Source organism: Thrips palmi, unplaced genomic scaffold (assembly GCF_012932325.1).
Source record: "Thrips palmi isolate BJ-2018 unplaced genomic scaffold, TpBJ-2018v1 HiC_scaffold_4, whole genome shotgun sequence".
Taxonomy (NCBI): Eukaryota; Metazoa; Arthropoda; class Insecta; order Thysanoptera; family Thripidae; genus Thrips; species Thrips palmi.
This window is the reverse complement of record NW_023144631.1, coordinates 457,609-478,023: the sequence shown is the minus strand read 5'-3', so window position 1 is coordinate 478,023 and position 20,415 is coordinate 457,609. Positions and strand designations below refer to the sequence as shown.

At 57.7% G+C, this 20,415-nt stretch overlaps 1 protein-coding gene across 2 annotated transcripts in view; it reads left to right on the top strand.

Moving 5' to 3' along the window:
- Positions 1 to 19,565, top strand: part of LOC117650019 (integrin alpha-PS2) — a 49,141-nt gene extending 29,576 nt beyond the window's left edge. Inside the window, exons 4-19 of one of the 2 annotated variants that reach the window (XM_034393264.1) lie at positions 4,515 to 4,635; positions 7,837 to 7,898; positions 9,388 to 9,436; positions 10,336 to 10,413; positions 11,251 to 11,426; positions 11,578 to 11,893; positions 12,321 to 12,555; positions 12,640 to 12,806; positions 12,893 to 13,041; positions 13,127 to 13,317; positions 13,597 to 14,013; positions 14,201 to 14,562; positions 14,822 to 16,508; positions 16,630 to 16,819; positions 16,903 to 17,133; positions 17,253 to 19,565. In XM_034393264.1, coding sequence (XP_034249155.1) covers positions 4,515 to 4,635; positions 7,837 to 7,898; positions 9,388 to 9,436; positions 10,336 to 10,413; positions 11,251 to 11,426; positions 11,578 to 11,893; positions 12,321 to 12,555; positions 12,640 to 12,806; positions 12,893 to 13,041; positions 13,127 to 13,317; positions 13,597 to 14,013; positions 14,201 to 14,562; positions 14,822 to 16,508; positions 16,630 to 16,819; positions 16,903 to 17,133; positions 17,253 to 17,345 — 4,524 coding nt within the window. In that variant the 3' untranslated portion in view covers positions 17,346 to 19,565. The remainder of the gene's footprint in view (positions 1 to 4,514; positions 4,636 to 7,836; positions 7,899 to 9,387; positions 9,437 to 10,335; positions 10,414 to 11,250; positions 11,427 to 11,577; positions 11,894 to 12,320; positions 12,556 to 12,639; positions 12,807 to 12,892; positions 13,042 to 13,126; positions 13,318 to 13,596; positions 14,014 to 14,200; positions 14,563 to 14,821; positions 16,509 to 16,629; positions 16,820 to 16,902; positions 17,134 to 17,252) is intronic. The other variant, XM_034393266.1, reaches the window with a different exon arrangement.
- The last annotated feature ends 850 nt before the right edge of the window (positions 19,566 to 20,415 follow it).

Below are 20,415 nucleotides of genomic sequence, written 5' to 3'. Positions count from 1 at the left end.
GTTTTGTTAATGTGGCAGTACAACGGAGAAAATTTGGTCAAAGAGGTCTCTGAACATCAACACGTCTAAACGTGGCAAAAACAAGAAATAAACATCCTGCAAAAAATGACTGCGAAAACAGGTCGATGGCGCGCGGGTATTCGAACCCGGGCCGCCTTGCCATTATCCAGTGTCGCATCGCGCGGGTCCGGCCGGCGCACGTGGCCGCCGTGCACAATCGCCGTTATGATAAAGATATCGCGGAGACAAGGCATGCAATGAGCACGGCAGTCCTGCTAGCAGGCTGCTAGCCCGGCACAGCATGCATTGTGCTCAATGGTACGGCCCGCGCAGCAGCCCGACAGCCAACAGGCAGACAGACGGACAGACACACAGACAGAACAATGTAGATCTATCGCCTTGTCGCGGCGCCGCCGGCCGGCGTGGACTTCCCTGAAGACGGAGTCCGAATCCACGGACGGCTCTCGGAATCGGCTCGATGTTTATTTATTTCATATCTGCGAGCATGCCGGCTGCAGCGGACTGATTCCGAGAGTCGTTTTCGTCGCTCTGTCTCTCTCGCACCTATACGGGACGCCCCATGAGTGCGAGAGAGACAGAGCGACGAAACCGACGCTGGGAATCGGTTGCGGGCGGGTGAATAAAAACAGAAGCAGCGCGGCGACGGCGACAGGGCCGGCAGGCGGCTGGCGCGGCGCCGGAGGTGGTGCACTGGTACACAAGCGCCCCGCCGCCGCCGTGCCGCTGCTGAGAGCCTTCCGTGGTTCGGTTGGGACGGGATGTCGCGTGTTGCCGCATCGTATCGCCTCCGTGAGGCCGTGAAGGCTGTGAGGCCGGTAAGGCGCCGCCGCCTCGGCGAATCCGCGCCAAAAGGACTACAGCGCGAAGGGCGTGCGACGGTGCCGCCGCCTGGTGGCGAAGTGAAGCGCTGGCGAAGCGAAGAGCGTCGTGCGGCTCGGCGTGGCTCGGCACGGCCCGGCGGTTCGAGGGCCTCCTTCCTCTTAATTTAGTGAGCCGCTGACGAATGGGACGCGCGTCATATCGAGACAAGGAACAAATTACCCTCGCGGCCATAGGGCCCATGACGGCTGGCCGGCCGGCCCCATGGGGGTCATGGAGCCGAGCGGGCCATAGGGCAGCGCAGCAGCGCGCCCGAGTGGGGCATTTAAACCCGCTGTCCAGTTCGCGTCGCTCTGTCTCCCTCGAACCTCCACGGGACGTTCCATGAGTGCGACAGAAACAGAGCGGCGATCCTTCGGAGGCTGCAGCACCACGGACATCGGCTTCGCTAGGCAAAGTGCGTTCCGAACGCTCTGCAGACCGATTCCGAGCACTGCCCTCGTCGCTCTGTCTGTCTCGCACTCATGGCGCGTCCCACATGGGTGCGAGAGAGACGGACCGACGAAAGCAGTGCTCGGAATCGGTCTGCAGGCGCGCTCCCGTCTTGTCCTCCTCCGGGATGCCGCCGCCTCCTCGACGGACTTGTCGCCGCCGCGGGTCCGCGCCGCTGGTTGGTTTTTGTCGCGCCACTGCAATATAAGACTCGGCCGCATTTCGTATTCCTTGTTTTCCCCGAAATGCGACATGAGGCAATCCGTCAATCAATCAGCAATCACTCAGGGCACGCCGACTTCCCGGAACGGGCCGACGGCGAGGGTCCGACGGCGAGGGTCCGACGGCGAGGCCGAGCGCGCGTGGCCGCCCTGCGCTGCCCTGCGTCCACAATAACATTCCTGGCCACACTAAATTATTGAAAGGCCCTTTCCTGACGACGAAGACGACGCGCGGCTCCCCCTGCCCGCCGTTTTGGGCCCCCGGATTCCCACACTCGAATTTGGCGCAACCCGGCTTTGGCTCGTTTTGTTTCTGGCGGCTTTTTCTTTGCTTTTTATTGCTCCTCCCCCTCCGCCCCTGCGAAAAGCACCGCCAACGGCGACGGCGGCCTCGACGGCGTGCTGCTATGCGGATGACGGCGAGGACCTCGTCGTCGACGGGGTGGTGCGGCGGTCCGCGTCCAGCCACTTTCCATATCGAGTTGCATCCAGCGAGGAGCAGTGCATTCACTGATGCTGTTTGCAGAAGGGGTCAGACTCGTCGCCCTCCAGGAGGCGCCGGCAGGGCGACGGCGGCGACAGCAGGGCCAGGGCCTTCGCGCCCTCCAGCAGCACGCCGCAGCGGCGGGCCGTGTCGGGACTGGAAGGACCGCCATTGTCCTTGTCACGCGCCATTGTTCTTAGTCGGTGGGCGAGTGTGTGTGTGTGTTGGTGTGTGTGTTGGTGAGTGAGTGAGTGTGTGTCTCGGCGATGAAAAACGAATGGGAAAGGGGTGCACGGGGGCGTTGCAGGCGTTGCAGTCCTACCTTAGCGCCACATATCGCGTCGCCGCGTCGCCGTGCGTGCATGCGTGCCGCGCGGTGCCGCGCGGGCCGCGGGGGCGTGAGGGAGGCCGACCAGGCCCGGCCCTGCCCGTGGAAGACGGAGACGGAGTGCTCATTCTCGGCTCCACGGAAATAAAGTCTTTCCGAAAACATCCTGCGCGCCCAGCGCGCCCAGGAGAGGAGATGCTCCCCGTGAGCGCGCCCACCGCGCCCACCGCGCCTGGCGCCCGCTTCCAGGAAGGCCGCGGTGCATTGTTTCTGTGTGCGCTTGTGTGTGTGTATGTGTGTGTGTGTGTCGCGTCGATCGGCCGGCAAAATGTTAATTGATTAATTGCTTTTACGCCCCGCTCTGGGAATGCGGCCCGGTTCCTCTCCCTCTCTCTTCGCTTTCGTCGGCGCGCCCATCTTTCTTCTTTTTCTTTTTCTTTTCCTCCTTTTCGGCCCTGCCCTGCCCCGCCCTGCCCTCGGCTGCGCTGCGACCCCCGCGCCTTGGCGCGCTCGGCGCGCGCGTGCGGCCGCTCCGGTGTTTATTTGTGCGCGCGTTGTGTGTATGTGTGTGTGTGCGTGTACGCCCCGAGTATGGACTGCCCGCCCCGACCCTTCCCCGGCAGGAATAACTCGCAGAGCATCGCGGGGCCACGAGAGATCTCCCAGGCCATAAAGGTGCCCGCCATCCTTCTCCCGTCTTCTGCCGCTTGCGCGCGCGGCGCGGTGGGGCGGGGCGGGGCGGAGCGGCGTGGCGAAAAGCGGATCGGCCACGACCTGCGCGATCGGTGTCCCGGTGCCCCGTCCGTGGGAGAGTGCCGGCCGTGGCCGTCCACCAAGGTGAGGGCCTCCGTGTCGCGCCGCGTCGCCACCAGCATGATGCCGCCTCGCCTGGCGCCGCCCCGGTACTCTCTCCGCCGCGGTCCTATCCGAGCTAAACTTAGCCGCCTTCAACCTGAGCGCCCCAGTGCAGTGTCTCAGCCTGACTCCCGCCTGCGCGGCCGTTGCAGACTGATACTCCGAAAGTCGTTTCCGTCTGTCTTTCTCGCACTCCATTGGTGAGCGATTCTCACGTTTCGGGGTAGTTTCGTTTCTTCTGACTCCTGTGCCCAAACGAGCGCAGATATCGACATGGGGTTTGTTTCTGATGTTAGGGAGGGCCATTGCCCACTAAACGCACACATTTCGAAAAGTTCTCGTTCGTTGGATTCGTCTACGTAGCGTTTGGAATACCTCAAATGTAACTTCCGTGATTGTCCAAAGAGAACATACTCGAACTTTCCGCCCCCAGTGTGGCGGTGTGGTTCGAAAATGCTGCCCACTGTCGATGGGGATTCGAAGCTTGGCATGTCTCGAGCTAATTTCAACCGAAGACCAATACGCCAGACTTCTTTCAAAGGTACTTATGCTGCAACGAAAAATGTCCTCCGTATATTCAATTTAACTACACAAATTTCGAAAAGGCAGCTCTGGACTTCTCCCCAAGCCAAACTTTTAACTTTCCATGACACAAGCCATTAAAGTGGAGTCCCTGGGATATAATTGCATGGGTCGCGGAAATCTAAGATGCTGTACACGGTCTCAAAGCGGGCTAGAGCATTATAAAATGGCGTGTATCAACAATTACCTGTTACTTCCGTGGCACCCTTTACCCAATGTTGCAGCAGCACTAGGTGAAAAAATTTTCCGCTGAAATGTCGGGCTTAGAGCATCATTTGACCCTGGAACGACTTTTAAGCCACAGCAAGCCCGAGTCAGCCGTTAAAGCTGATTTTCACACTTTGTAACTTCCGTGATAACGTAATTTCCGTGATCAAAACACCCACTAAAACGTATGGGAATACCTTATGGCTCATGTTTTTAGGAAGATAGTACAAGGTCTTTACTATAAATACCATTGCCATAACTCTAGTATCATCCAGGACCCCAATAATCAGAAAAACTTAATTGGATATTTCTCACTTTCGGCAAATCAGAGACGCCAAAACTACCCCGAAACGTGAGAATCGCTCTGGTGCGAGAGAGACAGAGCGACGAAATCGACTTTCGGAATAAGTCTGCTACCGCACTCGCTCGATATGGGAGGGTTTTTGGAGGGCTTTGGCAGTGTGCAGCCCGTCTGACTTTCTCCCTTGTGTCTTCTGCCCCGCAGGCCTGCGCGCCGAGATACGTGTACTTCGCCAACTCCGTGAACCGCAAGGACCCCGTCGGCACCTGCTGGGTGTCGCGCGAGGGCTTCTCCGACTTCGCCGAGTACGCGCCCTGCAGGACGAGTAAGTACGCCTCGATGACCCCCTCGGCCCCGGACACCAGGACGCCCAGCCCGAGGGCCTCGGCGGCGTCGTCCCTGCTGCAGCTGCAGCCGCCATCGGGGGGCATCAGGGACGCGCGGCGCGCGGCGCGTTCCCGTTGCCGCCTATCTCGCCTCCCGGTTCATCGCGGAGGGTCAACCTGGCGGTCGGCGCGACGCGTGTTGCCGTTTCGCGCGGTTGACGCCGGCCTTTGACGGCGTCCTCGCCGCCTTATCAACCCAGCCATCCCGAAAGAGTCGTGTCGTCGCTCTGTCTCTCTCGCACCCGTGCGGGTCGCCCCATGAGTGCGAGAGAGACAAGGCGACTCTCCGGAAATCGGCGTTCAGAGCATCGCGGGCAATTGCGCGTGGCCGCGACAAGGGTTCAAAACGAGGAAAATGGATGTTTTTGTTTGGCTTTCTTTTGAATGGGCGGGGCGGGACGCCTCTGCGCTGCGCCATGACTGCGCCATGGCTGCGCGCTGCGCGTGGCGGGGCGCATGTGCGGCGTGTGAGTAAACACGGAGGCCGTGGATGTGCTCCAGCAGCAGCTGCTGCTTACTCACAAGGGAGGGGGCGCGCCGGCCGGCCAGGGAGTGAGTGCACTTCCTCAAATCCGTCACTCTAATCCTTGCCCTCGCATCGCTGGCCTGCCTGCGTGTAACCCAACCCTCGCCGGATATCCCAGCCTGTTGCAAGTTGAAGTTTGACCAGTGGCGCTGCGGCGGCCATACTCCGCGCCTCAGCTTCATTAGGCATATCCGCGCAGGGGGTACCGACGTACTCGGCATTCTCGGCCGCAGGCAGACGCACACTGCTTGCTGGGCAATGCCGGACAGTGCTTCGACGCGTGGTCTCTCTCGCACTCGAGGGAGGCCCGTAGGGGTGCGAGAGTGACGGAGCGGCGAAGCACCGTTCGGAGACAGCCCGCTGTAGGTCGGCGCGCGGTTCTGCGGCCATCATTAACCTGGGACGTGAATTAATAGCCCTTTGGAGTGACTGTTCGCCCATCGGTGACTCTCTGTCTCTCTCGCACTCGAACGGGACGCCCCATGAGTGCGAGAGAGACAGAGCGACGAGATGGTCCCTCGGAATCGGGCGGCAGGCGCAGTGCAGCGCAGAGCGAGACGAGCGTGCGCCCACACGGGCGGGAGGGCAGAGGTAGCCCGCCCCACCCCGCCCAGCCATGCCCTGCCCACACACGATCCCGTGCTCCTGCCCACGCCACGCCGCCGTGTGTGCGCTAGGCGCGCTAGGCCGCCAGTCCGCGAGCGGACGTTGCCAACCGCGGGCCGCTGGCTGGCCTGCTAGAAAAGCTCCAAACGCCGCACGCGGCATCCACCCGTCGGTCGACAGCAACCCTGCCTGCAGACTGATTCCGAGAGTCGCTTTCGTCGCTCTGTCTCTCTCGCACCTATACGGGACGCCCCATGAGTGCGAGAGAGACAGAGCGACGAAAGCGACTCTCGGAATCAGTCTGCAGCCTATGCCCCCCAGGGGGTGCTCCTGGCGCGCGCGCTGCGTTTGGGTTCCCGTGGGACGGCCCGGGGCGGGGCTGTGGAGGGGCACTACCGGAAGGAGGGTGCGCGCGAAGAGAGGTGCCAGGAGAAGAGGAAGTGAGGTCGGCAGGGCGCAGAGACAAGCGGCCCGTAATGAGAAACAAGTAGCCTCGTGGCGCCGCGCGCAAAAAAACAAGAAACGCTCAGCAAACAGCCACCTGATTCCGAAGGATCCTTTTTCTGTCTCTCTTTGTACTCACGGGGTGTCCCGTCGGGGAGCGAGAGAGACAGATCGATGCTTCGGAACCTTCAGCAGACATATTCCGAGAGTCCTTTGCGTCGCTCTGTCTCTCTCGCACTCATGGAGCGTCCCGATTAGGTGCGAGAGAGACAGAGCGACGAAAACGACTCTCAGAATCAGTCTGCAGGCGGCAGGCGGACTGCATCATCTCCGTCGCGCCGCTGCCGCTATCGCGCCCTGCATCCTTTCGGCTTTCGGCCCCCTTGCAGTGGCCACGACGGCCACGCCGCGGCCCCTCCGAGACGCGCATCACGTCACATCCAGCGGCGTGACGGCCGTGTGAAGATAGGCGGGGCGCGGCGGCGGGGCGGCGAGGCCCGCGTTGTTTGGACAGACAACACAGCACTGCATGGACTGCGTGCGCCGCGTGTCCCTGCGGCGGGGCGGTGCCGCTGCCGGCCAGCCCAAAGGACCGAGGACCGAACTGCAGTTATTCCATGATTTCATTACGGCCAAATTGGGGGACTGCGCCGTCATGGCCGTCATGGCGCGGGCGGGCGCGGCGCACTCGGCCGACACAATGACCGTCCTGATGAGAGCTGTCACGCCGGCCGGCCGCACCGCGCACCGCCCCGCCGTCGGACCGTCGTCGTCGCCGTGCATGCCATTCGCCGGGTTTAGAGTCTGCGGTCTGCGGCCAGGGCGGCGCGTGCGTGCTTGCGGTTTGCATCGGGGACCAACAGGGACTCGCGGCGCCTGTCGCCTCACCACGCCGTCGTCGCCCCGTCGCGGCCTCGCGGTCTGCCCGGGGTGCCCATCTGTCAGGCCGGCCCGCGCCTGGCCCTCCAAGGGCCGCTGATGAAGACGTCCTGTCTGACGGGAGGTATGACGTCCGCCTCGGCGGGTCGCGGTGCTCCGAGGGAAAAGCGCCTTGTAACGACCATGGCGCGCGCGCCGCGCTCCGTTAGGACCTGTCTCCACTCGGATTGGTCGGTGCTGTTGCGGTTGTGTATTTTCCGGGATTCGATAAATCGAGTGAGATTGTGGTTCAAGACGTAAGACTATATTCCAAAACACTGTTCCTGCTGGCTCCACACACACACCCTTACTCTAAGCGTTCCTCCAGGCGACTGACCGGCCGCCCGTCACTCGGCTCGGCTGTCGCCCTGTTCGGCTTCCGCGGTCCGCGGCTGATCAGTAGCGGTAGGGTTTTCTATTAGGGTCAGCAGTTATGCCGCGCGCCGCGCGACGCCGCTTCCCCCAAATCGTCTTGTCTCCCGCAACAGTGCGGATCGGCCGTGCTCTCCCCCGCGTCCTCACAGTGTAGTGTTGTAGAGAGGCTCTGCCGCTCTACATTGTGTTTTGAATTCTCAGCCCCGGCCGCGACACCGGTAGCCGTCTCGTCTCGTCTTCTCACCACCTTGTTGTTCTTGTCTTGTTGCAGAGCACTGGGGCTACCACCGGCAGGGCTCCTGCCAGGCGGGCCTCGGCGCCGCCATCTCCAAGGTACGTAAGTCGGGTGGCAGCCCTAGCGGCGGCGCTGCATGCCGAGGGCCAGGTGGCACCCCTATAGCTTCGGGCGACGCCTTTACGGCCGCGTCGCGACGCGGGAATGGCGCCGTCGCCGCCCTGCAGCTCGATTCCAAACAGCGCCCTCCTCGCCGTGTCTCTCTCGCACTCATGGGACGGCCCGATGAGGTGCGAGAGAGAGAGAGAGAGAGAGAGAGAGAGGAAGGCGAAGCTCTGTTCGGAATCGAACCGCTGCGCTGCGCTGCGCCGCCTTGTAACCGGCCCGCCTCGCCTTACAATATCGCCGCCACAAACACGGCCTCGTCGAGGGCGGCGGCCGCGCGCCGCTTTTAGAAGCGCTTCTGGGGGTTAATCCCGCCAAGAAAGAAGACCCTTCCTCTGGATCGAAAACATTTTCAGCCAGGCAGGGGTCTCGCATTGCCGTGCCGCGCCGCACAGTGGGCCAGAAGACCGATGGAGGCGGCCAACCCTCTCGACGAGTTTTGAGCCCAGAGTCGCTGAACAGGACTCGGACCGAACGTGTGACCCCACCAATGGATTCCTCGTTCGGAGAGCAATCCTTTGGTGGGGTCACACGTTCGGTTCGAGTCTCATTTAGCGACTCTGGAGCTCAAAACGCGTCTAGAGTTTTGGCCGCTTCCACCGGTCTTCTGGCCCACTGTGCGCCGTGCCGTGCCGTGCCGTGCCGCGGCGGCCTGTTAAGCCCTTTATGTGGCGACGATAAAAGCGATCGGCCAGACACACGGCGTTTAGGGCCTGCGCCGCGCATTAGCGGGGAATGCAATGCCGGCGGGACGGCGCGGCCCTCGTCGGCGGCGCTTCCGTCAGAGGCCGCGGTTCTCCATAAGGTTCAGCAAGGTGCACAGTGGGCCAGAAGACCCGCGCAGGCGGCCAAAATTCTACACGCGTTTTGAGCGGTTTTGAGCTCTCGAGTCGCTAAATGGAGCTCGAACGCGTGGGTCGTGGGCTTGTAGCGCCTGCGACGTAGGCCACCCATCCGTCTCGCAACACACCGGAGTGGAGACGGTGGCCTACCTTGCGCCTGTCGTCTCCACAGGGGCACGGTAGGCCACCGTCTCCACACCGGTGTGTTGCGAGACGGATGGGCGGCCTACCTCGCAGGCGGCCAAGGCTTCCAATTCGATGACTGGCAATCTTTGAAGGGCAATCAGCTCCTTGGTCGTATCGTAGCATTCTAGCCGAACGTGGCGTGTGACCGGGCGACGATACCCCACGTGCGAGTAACCTTTAACGCGGTCCTCGCGTGCGTGGGGTAGAGCCACGACGCGATCTTTCCCGTCCCTACCTCTTGATTCTCCAGACTGATTCCGAGAGTCGTTTTCGTCGCTCTGTCTCTCTCGCGTCCATACAAAGTGTGAGGGAGACAGAGCGACGGGAGCAAGCTTCGGAATCGGCCTGCTGACTTACAGTGTCTCACTAACGTGCGTCCGTGTCCCTTTTGCAGGATGGCAATCGACTCTTCATCGGGGCTCCGGGCAGCTGGTACTGGCAAGGTAAGGGACCGAGACGCTGGGACCGGGGCGTCGTCATGTAGTACGACTTGGGTTGATGCAACTTCGAACGTACCAGGATGTTTGGTGTAATTACGTGTCGTGTTTTTGTACACTGTGTAAAGGCTGGCGGTACGGGCGCTTTGTGTCTCCGGGTCCATCCCTTGGTTCTTGCTTTTCCTGTCGACCTTGCGGGTGGGCCTGTTTGTTGTCGAGTCTGTCCCCGACAATAGGGACTCACGGACGTGAATGATACAGTGCGAAATTCGTGGGGCGCTCGCCGTTGTGAATACTAGCGCGCTCTATCGCTGGCTGTGTCGCTCTATCCTCCTCCGCGCTTGCTGTGCGTTCTGCGAGCAGTGCAGGGCAGTGCCTGGCAGTGCAGTGCCCCGCGGGGCGCGCTGGCGGTGTCATGTCGATTGCCTATTGCCTCATCTTGTCACTTATTCCTCTTTATTCTCTCTGGGGCCGACTGGCCGGCCGACCACACCAAGCGCAGCATTCGAGTTCCGAGTGGCGCGGCAGTGGACGGACTCCGAGAGTCGTGTTCGTCGCTCTGTCTCTCTCGCACCTGCACGGGACGCCCCCTGAGTGCGAGAGAGACAGAGCGACGAAAACGACTCTCGGAATCGGTCCGCAGCGCATGCGGCAGTAAATCGCGGACGACGCGGACAACGCCGAACGCGAGGCGCGTAAAATAGCCTCCGTCTCACCGAGTGATTTGCAGTCTGGAAGAAATCGCTTGAAATTAAATTCCCCCTTTTTTCCATTTCCCTCGGTCTTTTGTGGTCGGCTGGCGCGCGTCAGACCCTTTTCCCTCGACAGATGGCTGGGTGGCGGTGCTCCGAGGACTCTGTATCAAAAGTGTGTGATGGATTGCTAAGGAAACATTTTGCTTGCAGGCCAGGCCTACTATGTAAACACCGCGTACAAGTTCCCCTTCGTTCCGTCAAGGAACTTGCCGTACGGCTCCGGCGCAGGTAAACACGAAAGAATAGAAAAGAAAGATTGACAAAAAAAAGCACAAGAGCGTCAATTGTAACCAGTAACTCTGGGCATCATTCTGACTATAAAAGAATTTCCATTTGGACCCTAATACGTGTATAGCGAAAATACTAATCCCCTAAAAGGTGTAGTTGTTTTCCTTTCTTTGATTAATTCGACGAGGCTTGGTGAGAGAAACGTAACCCAGGTTTGAGAACTCATACCATAGTGGCCTAATAATCAACCAAAACCCCTCTTGTACATAGGTGCGTGATGGTGTAGTGCTTGACTTTCCAGCCGGTGCTCTGCCGTCCGAGACCCATCGGAGCCACAGGCTGTTTTCCTTGCTGTACATAGTAGCGCGGCGCGTTTGACGGTGTGGTGTGCTGTGGTGTGGTGATTGGTGTTCTGCTAACGTGGATTGTCTTGCAGGCCGCAGATGGGACTTCCCTGCCTTGTACAGGGTGGCGGGATTCCTGCTTCTTTTTCAGTTTTTATTTTTTGATTTTTGTAGAGGCTATTTTTCTGCTGGTTTTATTTTATCTGCTGTGACAGCTAAGCGCAAATCTAAACCTAAACCGCTTCGCAGCTCGCCTTTTGCCTACCTAACTACTATACATGCATTTGAATGTGACGAAACGGCAGTTTTGACTTGGGCTTGAGCAGTGTCCGGCAGTGTCGCCACACCAGTAGGCAAAAAATCCCGGTATGCATCAGCATTTTGCCTACTTGTGTGGCAGCACTGGTACTTGAGCGTCAACGGTTCCAAGTTCAAAATTGCCGGGGAAGAGAGAGAAAGACGCGTGTGCTGACGCGTGCTCGTGGTGCTGCAGGCCAGGTGCACTCGCAGTCCCTCAAGGACAGCCAGATCGTGGTGGCGACCAGCGAGGGCTCCGCCGTGGACGACGACTCGTACCTGGGCTACTCCGTCACCACGGGGGACTTCGACGGCAACGGCGAGGTGGACGTGGCCGTCGGCATGCCCAGGGGCAGCTCACTCGTCGGCAGGGTGAGTGATGGTTCCTGGCTTTTTGATCGCTTTTGTTCTTCACTTGGTTGGCGACGACTGAATGGGTCTCTACGGATCTCAGGGCATGTTGGTTTTGGGCAAGGGAAACAAAATAAAATAAATAATTATGGCAACCTTTCTGCTCGTTCAGGTCGTGGTCTACAGCTGGAACATGGTGAACCTGTTCAACCGCACCGGTGACCAGATGGGCTCCTACTTCGCGTACTCGCTGTGCACCTCCGACGTGGACGGCGACGGCCTGGACGACCTGGTGATCGGCGCGCCCTTGTACACGCACTACGACAACAACGACGGCAAGTACGAGACGGGCCGCGTGTACGTCATCTACCAGGGCAGCGGCGTGTCCAAGTTCCGGGAGGTCACCACACTGGACGGCAAGAACTCCAAGGCGCGCTTCGGCCTGGCGCTCACCTCCATGGGCGACGTCAACAAGGACGGCTTTGGAGGTAAGTTGGCGCCTGGCGGGCTGTCGTGTCGAGCGTTTCCGCGGCGCGCCGCAGTGGGCCAGAAGCCGGTGGAGGCGGCCAAAACTCTAGACGCGTTTTGAGCTCCAGAGTCGCTAAATGGGACTCGAACCGAACGTGTGACCCCACCAAGAGAGCAATCCATTGGTGGGGTCACACGTTCGGTTCGAGTCCCATTTAGCGACTCTGCAGCTCCGCGTCCTGAGTTTTGGCCGCCTCCACCGGCTTCTGGCCCACTGTGCGCGCCGGTGCGCGCACTCCTCGCTGTGTCTCTCTCGCACCCCTTCGGCACGCTCCATAGTGCGAGAGAGACAGTGAGAGGTGCGGGGGGCGGATTCGCTCACTTGGTCAGGGAGGGTGGCACTCGGTGGCACTGCTGGGTCGGCGTCTGACTGCTTCTTCGTGGCAGACTTCGCCGTGGGTGCGCCGTACGACGGACCGCGCGAGCGAGGCGCCGTCTACATCTTCCACGGCTCCAAGGACGGCGTGCTGGAGAAGGCCTCGCAGGTCATCTTCGCCGAAGACATCAACTACCAGCTGTCCACCTTCGGCTTCTCCATGTCGGGCGGTCACGACCTGGACAACAACGAGTACCCCGACCTGGCCGTCGGCGCCTACGAGTCCGATTCAGCGGTCTTCTTCAGGTTCGTCAGCCAGGCACTGATCTTTGGACGGAATCCTGATCGATGCGCACCGTGACGAGCCATGAACATGAACCGATGTTGCAGGTCTCGCCCCGTCGTCCAGATGACGGGCCAAGTCGCCTTCAGCATCGACTCGAAGCAGATCAGCCTGGAGCAGAAGAACTGCACGCTGCGCGACGGCACCCGCGTACCCTGCGTGCCCCTCAACGCCTTCCTCAAGTACGGCGGCGTCAACGTCGACGACTCCATCGGTAAGGCCGCGCGTTCGATCCCCGTCGCCGCCGCACTTTTGGCACGCCGCGTGTCCGCGACAGTAATGATTTTGTTCCTACTCCAGAACTGGAGGTGCAGTTCGTGCTGGACGCCCGCAAGCCCAAGAGCCCCCGCATGTTCTTCGTGTCCGACTCCGGCCGCAACGTGATGAACCAGACGGTGCGCCTGGACAAGAACGTCCTCTTCCAGAAGAGCATGTTCGTGTACATCAAGGTGCGTATGATTGCCTTTCCCCCCTGACCGAGACGTCTTCACCCTGTGTATTCCTGTCTTCAACGCGCGCCCCGTCTCTTCGCAGCCGGACTTGCGCGACAAGCTGACGCCGCTGGACGCGGAGATGCGCTACAGCATGAACATCCGGCGCACCAGCTCGCTGCCGCCCATCCTGGACCAGGACACGGCGCCCGTGCAGAGGGACTCCATCAGCGTGCAGAAGAACTGCGGCCGCGACAACGTGTGCATCCCCGACCTGCAGCTCGTCGCCCACTCGTGAGTACTACCGTGTGCAAAAGAATCCGACCGTCACTACTCCACGCGTCAGAGATTTACAACGCTGGCCTTATGGATGGTCTCTTGCGCGCGGGGTAGCGACGGTCGGATTCTTTTGAACACGGTAGTACACCCAGTCCCAGTGGACCAGTGTGCCACCTCTGTGAGGCTTCCGCTCACGGCCGCCAGGCGGCGCCACCACGCTGTGGCGTGGCGCGGTGCTGCCGGTGGACTTCCCTCCGCCTCCGCCGTTCGTAATCGGCCCTCTCTGTCACGCAGGAACGTGAGCACCTACCTGCTCGACTCGGAGCAGCTGCTGGCCATCGACGTGGAGGTGCGCAACGAGGGCGAGGACGCGTTCGAGGCCACCTACGAGATGAAGATCCCGCTCGGCATGGACTACAAGAGGATCCAGCGCCTGGACAAGTCCGAGAGGGAGATCCCCGTGCAGTGCTCTCCGCCCAGCGCCACCAACAACAACACCCTGCGCTGCGACATCGGCAACCCGCTGCCCAAGGCCAAGAGGGTCCACTTCAAGGTGCTGCTGCAGCCCTTCCACCGGGAGGGCATGAAGCCCCGCTACGAGCTCAGCATGTCCGTCAACAGCACCAACCCCGAGAACAAGAACTCGGTCGCCGACAACATCAAGAACATCAACATCCCCATCCAGGTGGACACGGACCTCATCCTCGAGGGGTAAGGCGTCAGCTCAGCAAGGGCTGAACGAACATGGAAGATCACGGGAAAAACGGTGCCTGGTTTTCCCAGGAAATCCCTGGAAATTGCCTATGTCTTACCATAAGCTACCCGGGAAAACTAGGAACCTTTTTAGCCGAGATGGGATTTGAACCCCCGATGACACGTGCCCTGTTTGTGTTGCCAGCACCTCGCACCCGTCCGACTTGCACTTCAACACGACGCAGTACCGCAGCGAGGCGCTAGCGGCGGGCGTGAGCGAGACGGAGGTGGGCCCGCAGGTGGTGCACGTGTACAGCATCCGCAACAAGGGCCCCTCCGGCATCCAGGAGGCGCAGGCCGACTTCCTGTGGCCGGCCTACACGCTGTCCGGCGAGCCGCTGCTCTACTTGCTGGAGCAGCCCGAGACCAGCGGGCCCGTCAAGTGCGAGTTCGCCGAGGCCATCAACCTCGAAGGCATCGTCATCGAGCGCAGGGGCAAGTCCTTCCTCGAGTCCATCGGCGCCGCGGGCTTGTACGGCTCGCTCGGCTCGGGTGCCGGCAGGAGAGGTAGGTGTGAAGCGGTGTGGAGGTGCCGAGGAGCGCCTGGCGGGTAGGCAACCCCAGCACAGTGCTGCGTGGAGGTGTGTTTGCCCGGCAGGCGCTCATTACCATTACCATTAAGGGTTAGACCACACATGATCGTATGCCATTTCGGGCCCGACACATGCCCGCCTGCACTGCAAAACGAGACATGGCCGTCCTTACTAGGCCGTCTGAGTAGCATGAAGTCGCGTAAGGCACAGAATGACCCATGGACGTGTTCCAGGTGGCGAGATCACCGAGGAGGAGCGCATCAGCATCGCGCAGGAGCACCGCGAGGAGGTGCTGGAGACGAGCGGCCATCGGCAGCACGGCGGCGGCTACCGCTCCGAGTCGCACTTCGAGAGCCGCGGCGGCGCGGCGGTCGGCGCCTCCAGCCAGGCGGGCGTGCGCGCGGGGGCGGGCTCCGGCGTGGCCGTGGGCGGCTCCAGGCAGCGCGGCCGCGGAGGGGCTCGCGTCGACAGCTCCTACGAGGCCGAGTACGAACGCAGCGGCGGCGCGGCCAGGGCCGGCGGCGCCACCATCGTGGAGGGCTCGTACCGCAGCAGCACGGCGCAGCAGGCTGGCGGCCGCCGCGTGGAGGCCGAGGCTGGCTCCTCGCACGTCAGCGGCGGCCGGCGCTACGAGGCCGAGTACGGCTCCTCGCAGGCCGGGGGCGACCGCCGCGTCGAGTACGGCGGTGCGCAGGCTGGAGGAAGCCGCACTGTTGTGGTGGACCACACCGTCGAGTCCGGGTCCTCCTTCCGCGGCCAGTCCTCCGTGTCCGCGACCACGGCCTCCTCCACGTCGAGGCGCACGGGATACGAAGGCGGATACGAGGCAAGCTACGAGCAGGGCGGCGCGTCCAGGAATGCGGGCGGCATCGGCGTGGCCGGCGGCCGCCGGACCTTCTCCCACGAGCGTTCGCACTCGAGCAACTCGTCGTGGAGCTCGGAGGACGGCGGCAGGCCGCGCGTCCACAGCGCGTCGTCCTGGCGCACCGAGGAGGACGGCGTGGTGCGCGAGGGCAGCTCGTCGACGCAGGGCTACGCGGACGCCGAGCTGGAGGAGCGGCGGCGATACGAGATGGAGCGGCGGCGCCACGAGGAGGAGGTCCGGCGCGTGGAGGAGGAGCGGTACCGCATCGAGCTGGAGACGCGCCGCGCCGAGGAGGAGCGCCGACGCCTGGAGGAAGAGCGGCGACGCACCGAGGGCCGCAGCCACGTGGACTACGCCAGGCACTACGAGGGCGGCCGCGGCACGGCGGCCGGGGCGGCTGCTGCTGGCTACGGATCCGTCCGGTCGTCTTCCGCGTCGTCGTCGTCTGCCTCCAGCAGCAGCAGCAGTAGCAGCAGCAGTAGCAGCGGTGGCGGGGTGAGCGTGGCCGCGGCGGTGGGCGGTGGCTCCGACAGCGTGGCCAACCTGCGACCGCGCGGCGGCGGCAACGCGTCCGGGGCGTCTGGAGGCTCCACCGACACGAGCCACTTCGCGTGGGAGCAGGCGGCGCTCAACCCGTCGTCCGCGGCGGGCAAAACGCCCTACGGCACGCCGGCGCACACCACGGTGCTGGACCTGGGCGTCGACGCGGCCGGACTGCGCGGCGCCATACAGGGCCACGGCCAAGGCCAACGCCAAGGCTCTGTCACCGTCACCGGATCCCGCACGTACGAGGCCGAGTACGAGGACGAGGCAGAGGCCAGGGCCGCGGCGGCCTCCGGCTCGGCAGGGCAGTACAGTGGCGGCCGCCGCGAGTGGTGGTCGTCGTCGTCCTCGCAGCACGGCGCGGGACACGGCGCGGCACACGGCAAGGACGAGGAGTACCAGCGCCGCGAGGAGGCCAAGTACTACAGCGGCAGCAGCAGCAGCCAGCACTCGACTCACGCCGACGACGGAAACGGACTCGTCGACGCGAGGTCGTCTGACGTACAAAACAGGTAAATTATTTTTCACTGACGTCACAGTTTCGAAGAAGTTACCAGTTAGAGTATCTCCAGAAAACCCTCATTTTATCTGTTCATGGAAATTTAATGTGCGGTCTAATTTTCTGTGCTTTAGGTTCAAGCTGTACCAACGAATTCGTCGAGAAACCGAAGAAGAGTCATTCAGAGCGAGAAATGACTTGGATCTTCCAGAATGTAACCCAGTCAAGTGTGTCCATCTCAGGTGCACTGTTGGCCCTCTCCAGAGAGACCAAGAGGCGTATGTTGCAATCCGTTCAAGACTGGTGGTTGGCACAGTGAAAAAGGTGTGTGATGGAATGGAAAAAGCTATTAGAGATTTTTTGTTTGCCTTTTATTGGTGTTACAATAATTTGTTTGCCCCATTTAGATCTCATCGACCGAGGAGCTGAGATTATCATCACTTTTGTCTGCACGGATAACTCGGCTGCCTCACATAGGTGAACCTGACAACTCAGTAAGACGGCAAAGAGAAGTTTTCACTCAAGTCATTCCATCAGACCTGGCTGTCAAGTCAGATATAGTTCCATTGTGGGTTGTGGTGCTCTCAGCATTTGCTGGAACACTGATTCTCTTGCTGCTGATATTCTTACTGTGGAAGGTAAGTGTTTTTCTTTTGAGTGATGAACACAAACTACCTCATAGCATCAACTCACTTATTGCTCCAAAAAATACCTCCTGTTTGTCCACAAATGATTTATTTTCCTTTTCTGCTTCCAGTGTGGGTTCTTCAAACGCAACCGACCAAGTAATGCTCCTGAAAAGGAGCCACTTAATCGAAATGGCCACTATAATGGTGATGAAGCTTTGTGACAGCGTTTCTAACTGCACCCATTTAGACAGGGGTGTGTGCAAATTTTGATATTTCCTTGGTCATGAAGATGGGAAATTTACCTCTCTCCGAATCGGCACAATTAAATTGTGCTGTTTGGTATTTATGAACTGACTGGTGCGGGACCACCAGTAAATGTCAGTAATTAGTCAACTAATAATTTATGAATGGTATGAGTGAATTGTGTGATTTTTTTGTGTATATAGCTGAATGTGTGAAGCTTTGTGAAAGAGAATGATTGTGTTGTACATTTCAGTTGAAGAAGTTTACATAAATGTGTGTGAGGTTGTGTGTTTGAATGAATGATTCTGTGATCTATTAAAACGATAACCATGGTGCTCTTGTGCAAGTTGTTGTGCCATCAATTTTAATATTTAAATCGTTTTGCATTGTGCATTACACTGAATTAGAGGCATTTACTAAAACTGTACTCTCTTCACTAACAATTGTGTCATCATCAATCTCTTCAAAATAATCATTTTGGAGAGAAGGAATCAGTATGAGAGAAAAGGTTTGACTTAAATGTCACATTGAAAACATCACAATTTATTCAAGATGTCTTATGCAGAACCAGGAAAGACTTCCTTGAAAATTTAAGTAAGAGACTCTTTTCTTGTCTCATTGTATTACTGAATTGTTATTTTGTTTGTATTGCTTTGTTTTGTTTTCAAACATCATCATGGCAGCTGAAAAGGAAAGCAAACTTATGGTTCATGTTGAGTTTGTGAAGTTGGCACACATCGACTAGCATTTTTGGTGTTATAACCATTTTCGGACAGAAGATGGCTGTATAGCTCAAAACAATCTATCCAAAGAATGCCTTAGTCATGAAAGCAAAAAATGCTCTTTGCTGGAACATTTTGACTTGTTCAAGACTGGCCAGTTTTCTGTGCAAAACCGCTTTCTGTCACCTAGCCCATTCATTGGACATACAAGAAAGTTTTAAATATTGACTCATATATTGGATGATTCTAAAGTATGTCTGTTCTTAGTTCTGACACATTTTCTTTTGTGTCATTTTTCCACAAAAGAGATACTGTATTAGTTTGTTGTGCTTATAGGATCTCAAAAGCCATTTTCACATTTAAGGAATGTTTGTACAAAGATATCTTCAGCACATTGCACATTCTTTATGTAAGTCAAACAGGCATCTGTGCTGCAACCTGTCATAGTTTGATGCTTGCTACCAATGGTTTAAAATTTCAAGTCAGAATTATTTTTTGTAACAACGAAAGGCCTTGTACAACACCCCTTTGGATTTTCTCTATTCTTCTTCTTTTTTTCTTTAGTTCGATTAATTAACAATCTGTGAATAATTTGTTGCTTATTTAATAATAACGTTGTCTTGTTAAATGTTTAGCTCTATTAGAAGAAAATGAATTTTGTTTAAGTTTAAGATGTTTGTACTTACAAGTTCCTCACAATAATTTTTTTTACCTCACTAAAATATGTGAAATCAGCTGTTCAAATTTGACTTAATAATGTGATGTGAAATATTTGTATTTTATGAAGCAATTGTTCATAATTAATTTTATTTCTGCTCTTTGTGGCTTTCTATTTTTACGATTTGTTACTGTTAGGAGGAAACAATGCTCCTTGTGCCAATTATCCCATTCTAAATCCTTTTTCTTGTTATTTTTCCACTGCCTGAAGCCACAAAGGGTACTTGTGATCACTAGGTTTACTTATGTTACACACTGCAGCCACTTTATGTTGTGTCTTTTTTTCCTTGTCTTTTTTTAATGTGTCAAGAAAAAGCCACACAAGGACCAAAGGTGACCTTAATGCTCATTAATAATTTTATGAAGTTTGGATGAGCAAGGCCTCTGCAATAAAACAAAAAGAAAATTGCATTCAAAAAGTTTTGTACCTCAATGGGGATCTGATTTTGAAGTCATTAGTTGTAACAGATAAGGTATTGTATTGTGCGAACAGTTGGAGCCTAGGTCTGAATGTATTCATACTTTTTTTTCCTGAACACTTAGATCACATACTGGTTGTCTCAGTCAAAACGAAGGACTATTTTCAACATCAAAGACAACCACCTCGTGACTGAAAGTCCTGTCTGGTTATAGAATTAAAATTAGCGTATTTATAAAAATAAATTAATGAAAGACTTAATTTTTGTTGTGTACATTTATAATGTGTTTACTAAACCAAATTATTGATGTAAATAAAGGACGTAAAACTGACAAACTGAATGCTCCACTTTTGTTGCCACTCCCGATATCCTCAAAACTGATCACCCTGTTTGCGTCGGCGCCAGGACTTGGAAATGCGCGGGCGGGGGCAACAGCCGAGCGTGCACGTGACAGGGAATACCAGGAGGATAGCCGAGGGGCAACATCACAGCACGCTCACTCCGAGGAGTCGTCCCATGGCTCTGCCTCTGTCGCACTCGTGCGGCGTTCCTTAGGGGTGCGAGAGAGACGGAGCCACTCTTCGGAATCTCTCGCCTCCGCGCGCTAGGGTATCAAAAATCCGAGGAATTAGATGGCTAATCGGAGACTTGAATTCCGAGTGCCGCGTGCCGCGTTGGACTGGCGTCAATACAGAAGCCGCGCACCGGCTGCAGGGATTCTTATTATTCTTATGTAACCGACGGAAAGTGGGCAACAAGCGTTCGAGTCGCGTCGAGGTCGGACCAAATCGCTCATCAGCACTCTGCAAACTGAAGTGTGTACATTGTACACTCTTATTAGAGCATGCTTCCAAGCGCACTCTTATTTACAGCATACTTGCTAGGCACACGCTAAAATAGAGTGTACATTGCATGTACACGCTAAGAGTGTAAGAGTGTACCTGGCAAGTACACTTAAACTGGCCCATGCTTTTGGATAGGACTAATCAAGAGTATTTTGCGTGTACTTGCAAGGTACACTCTTATTTAGCGTGTATATGCCAGTCACACTCTACTTTAGCGTGTGCCTGGCAAGAATGCTGTAAATAAGAGTGTGCTTGGAAGCATGCTCTAATAAGAGTGTACTATGTACACACTTTAGTTTGCAGAGCAGTCTAAGCTTGGGCAGGAGTCATTTAGATGTCTCGGTG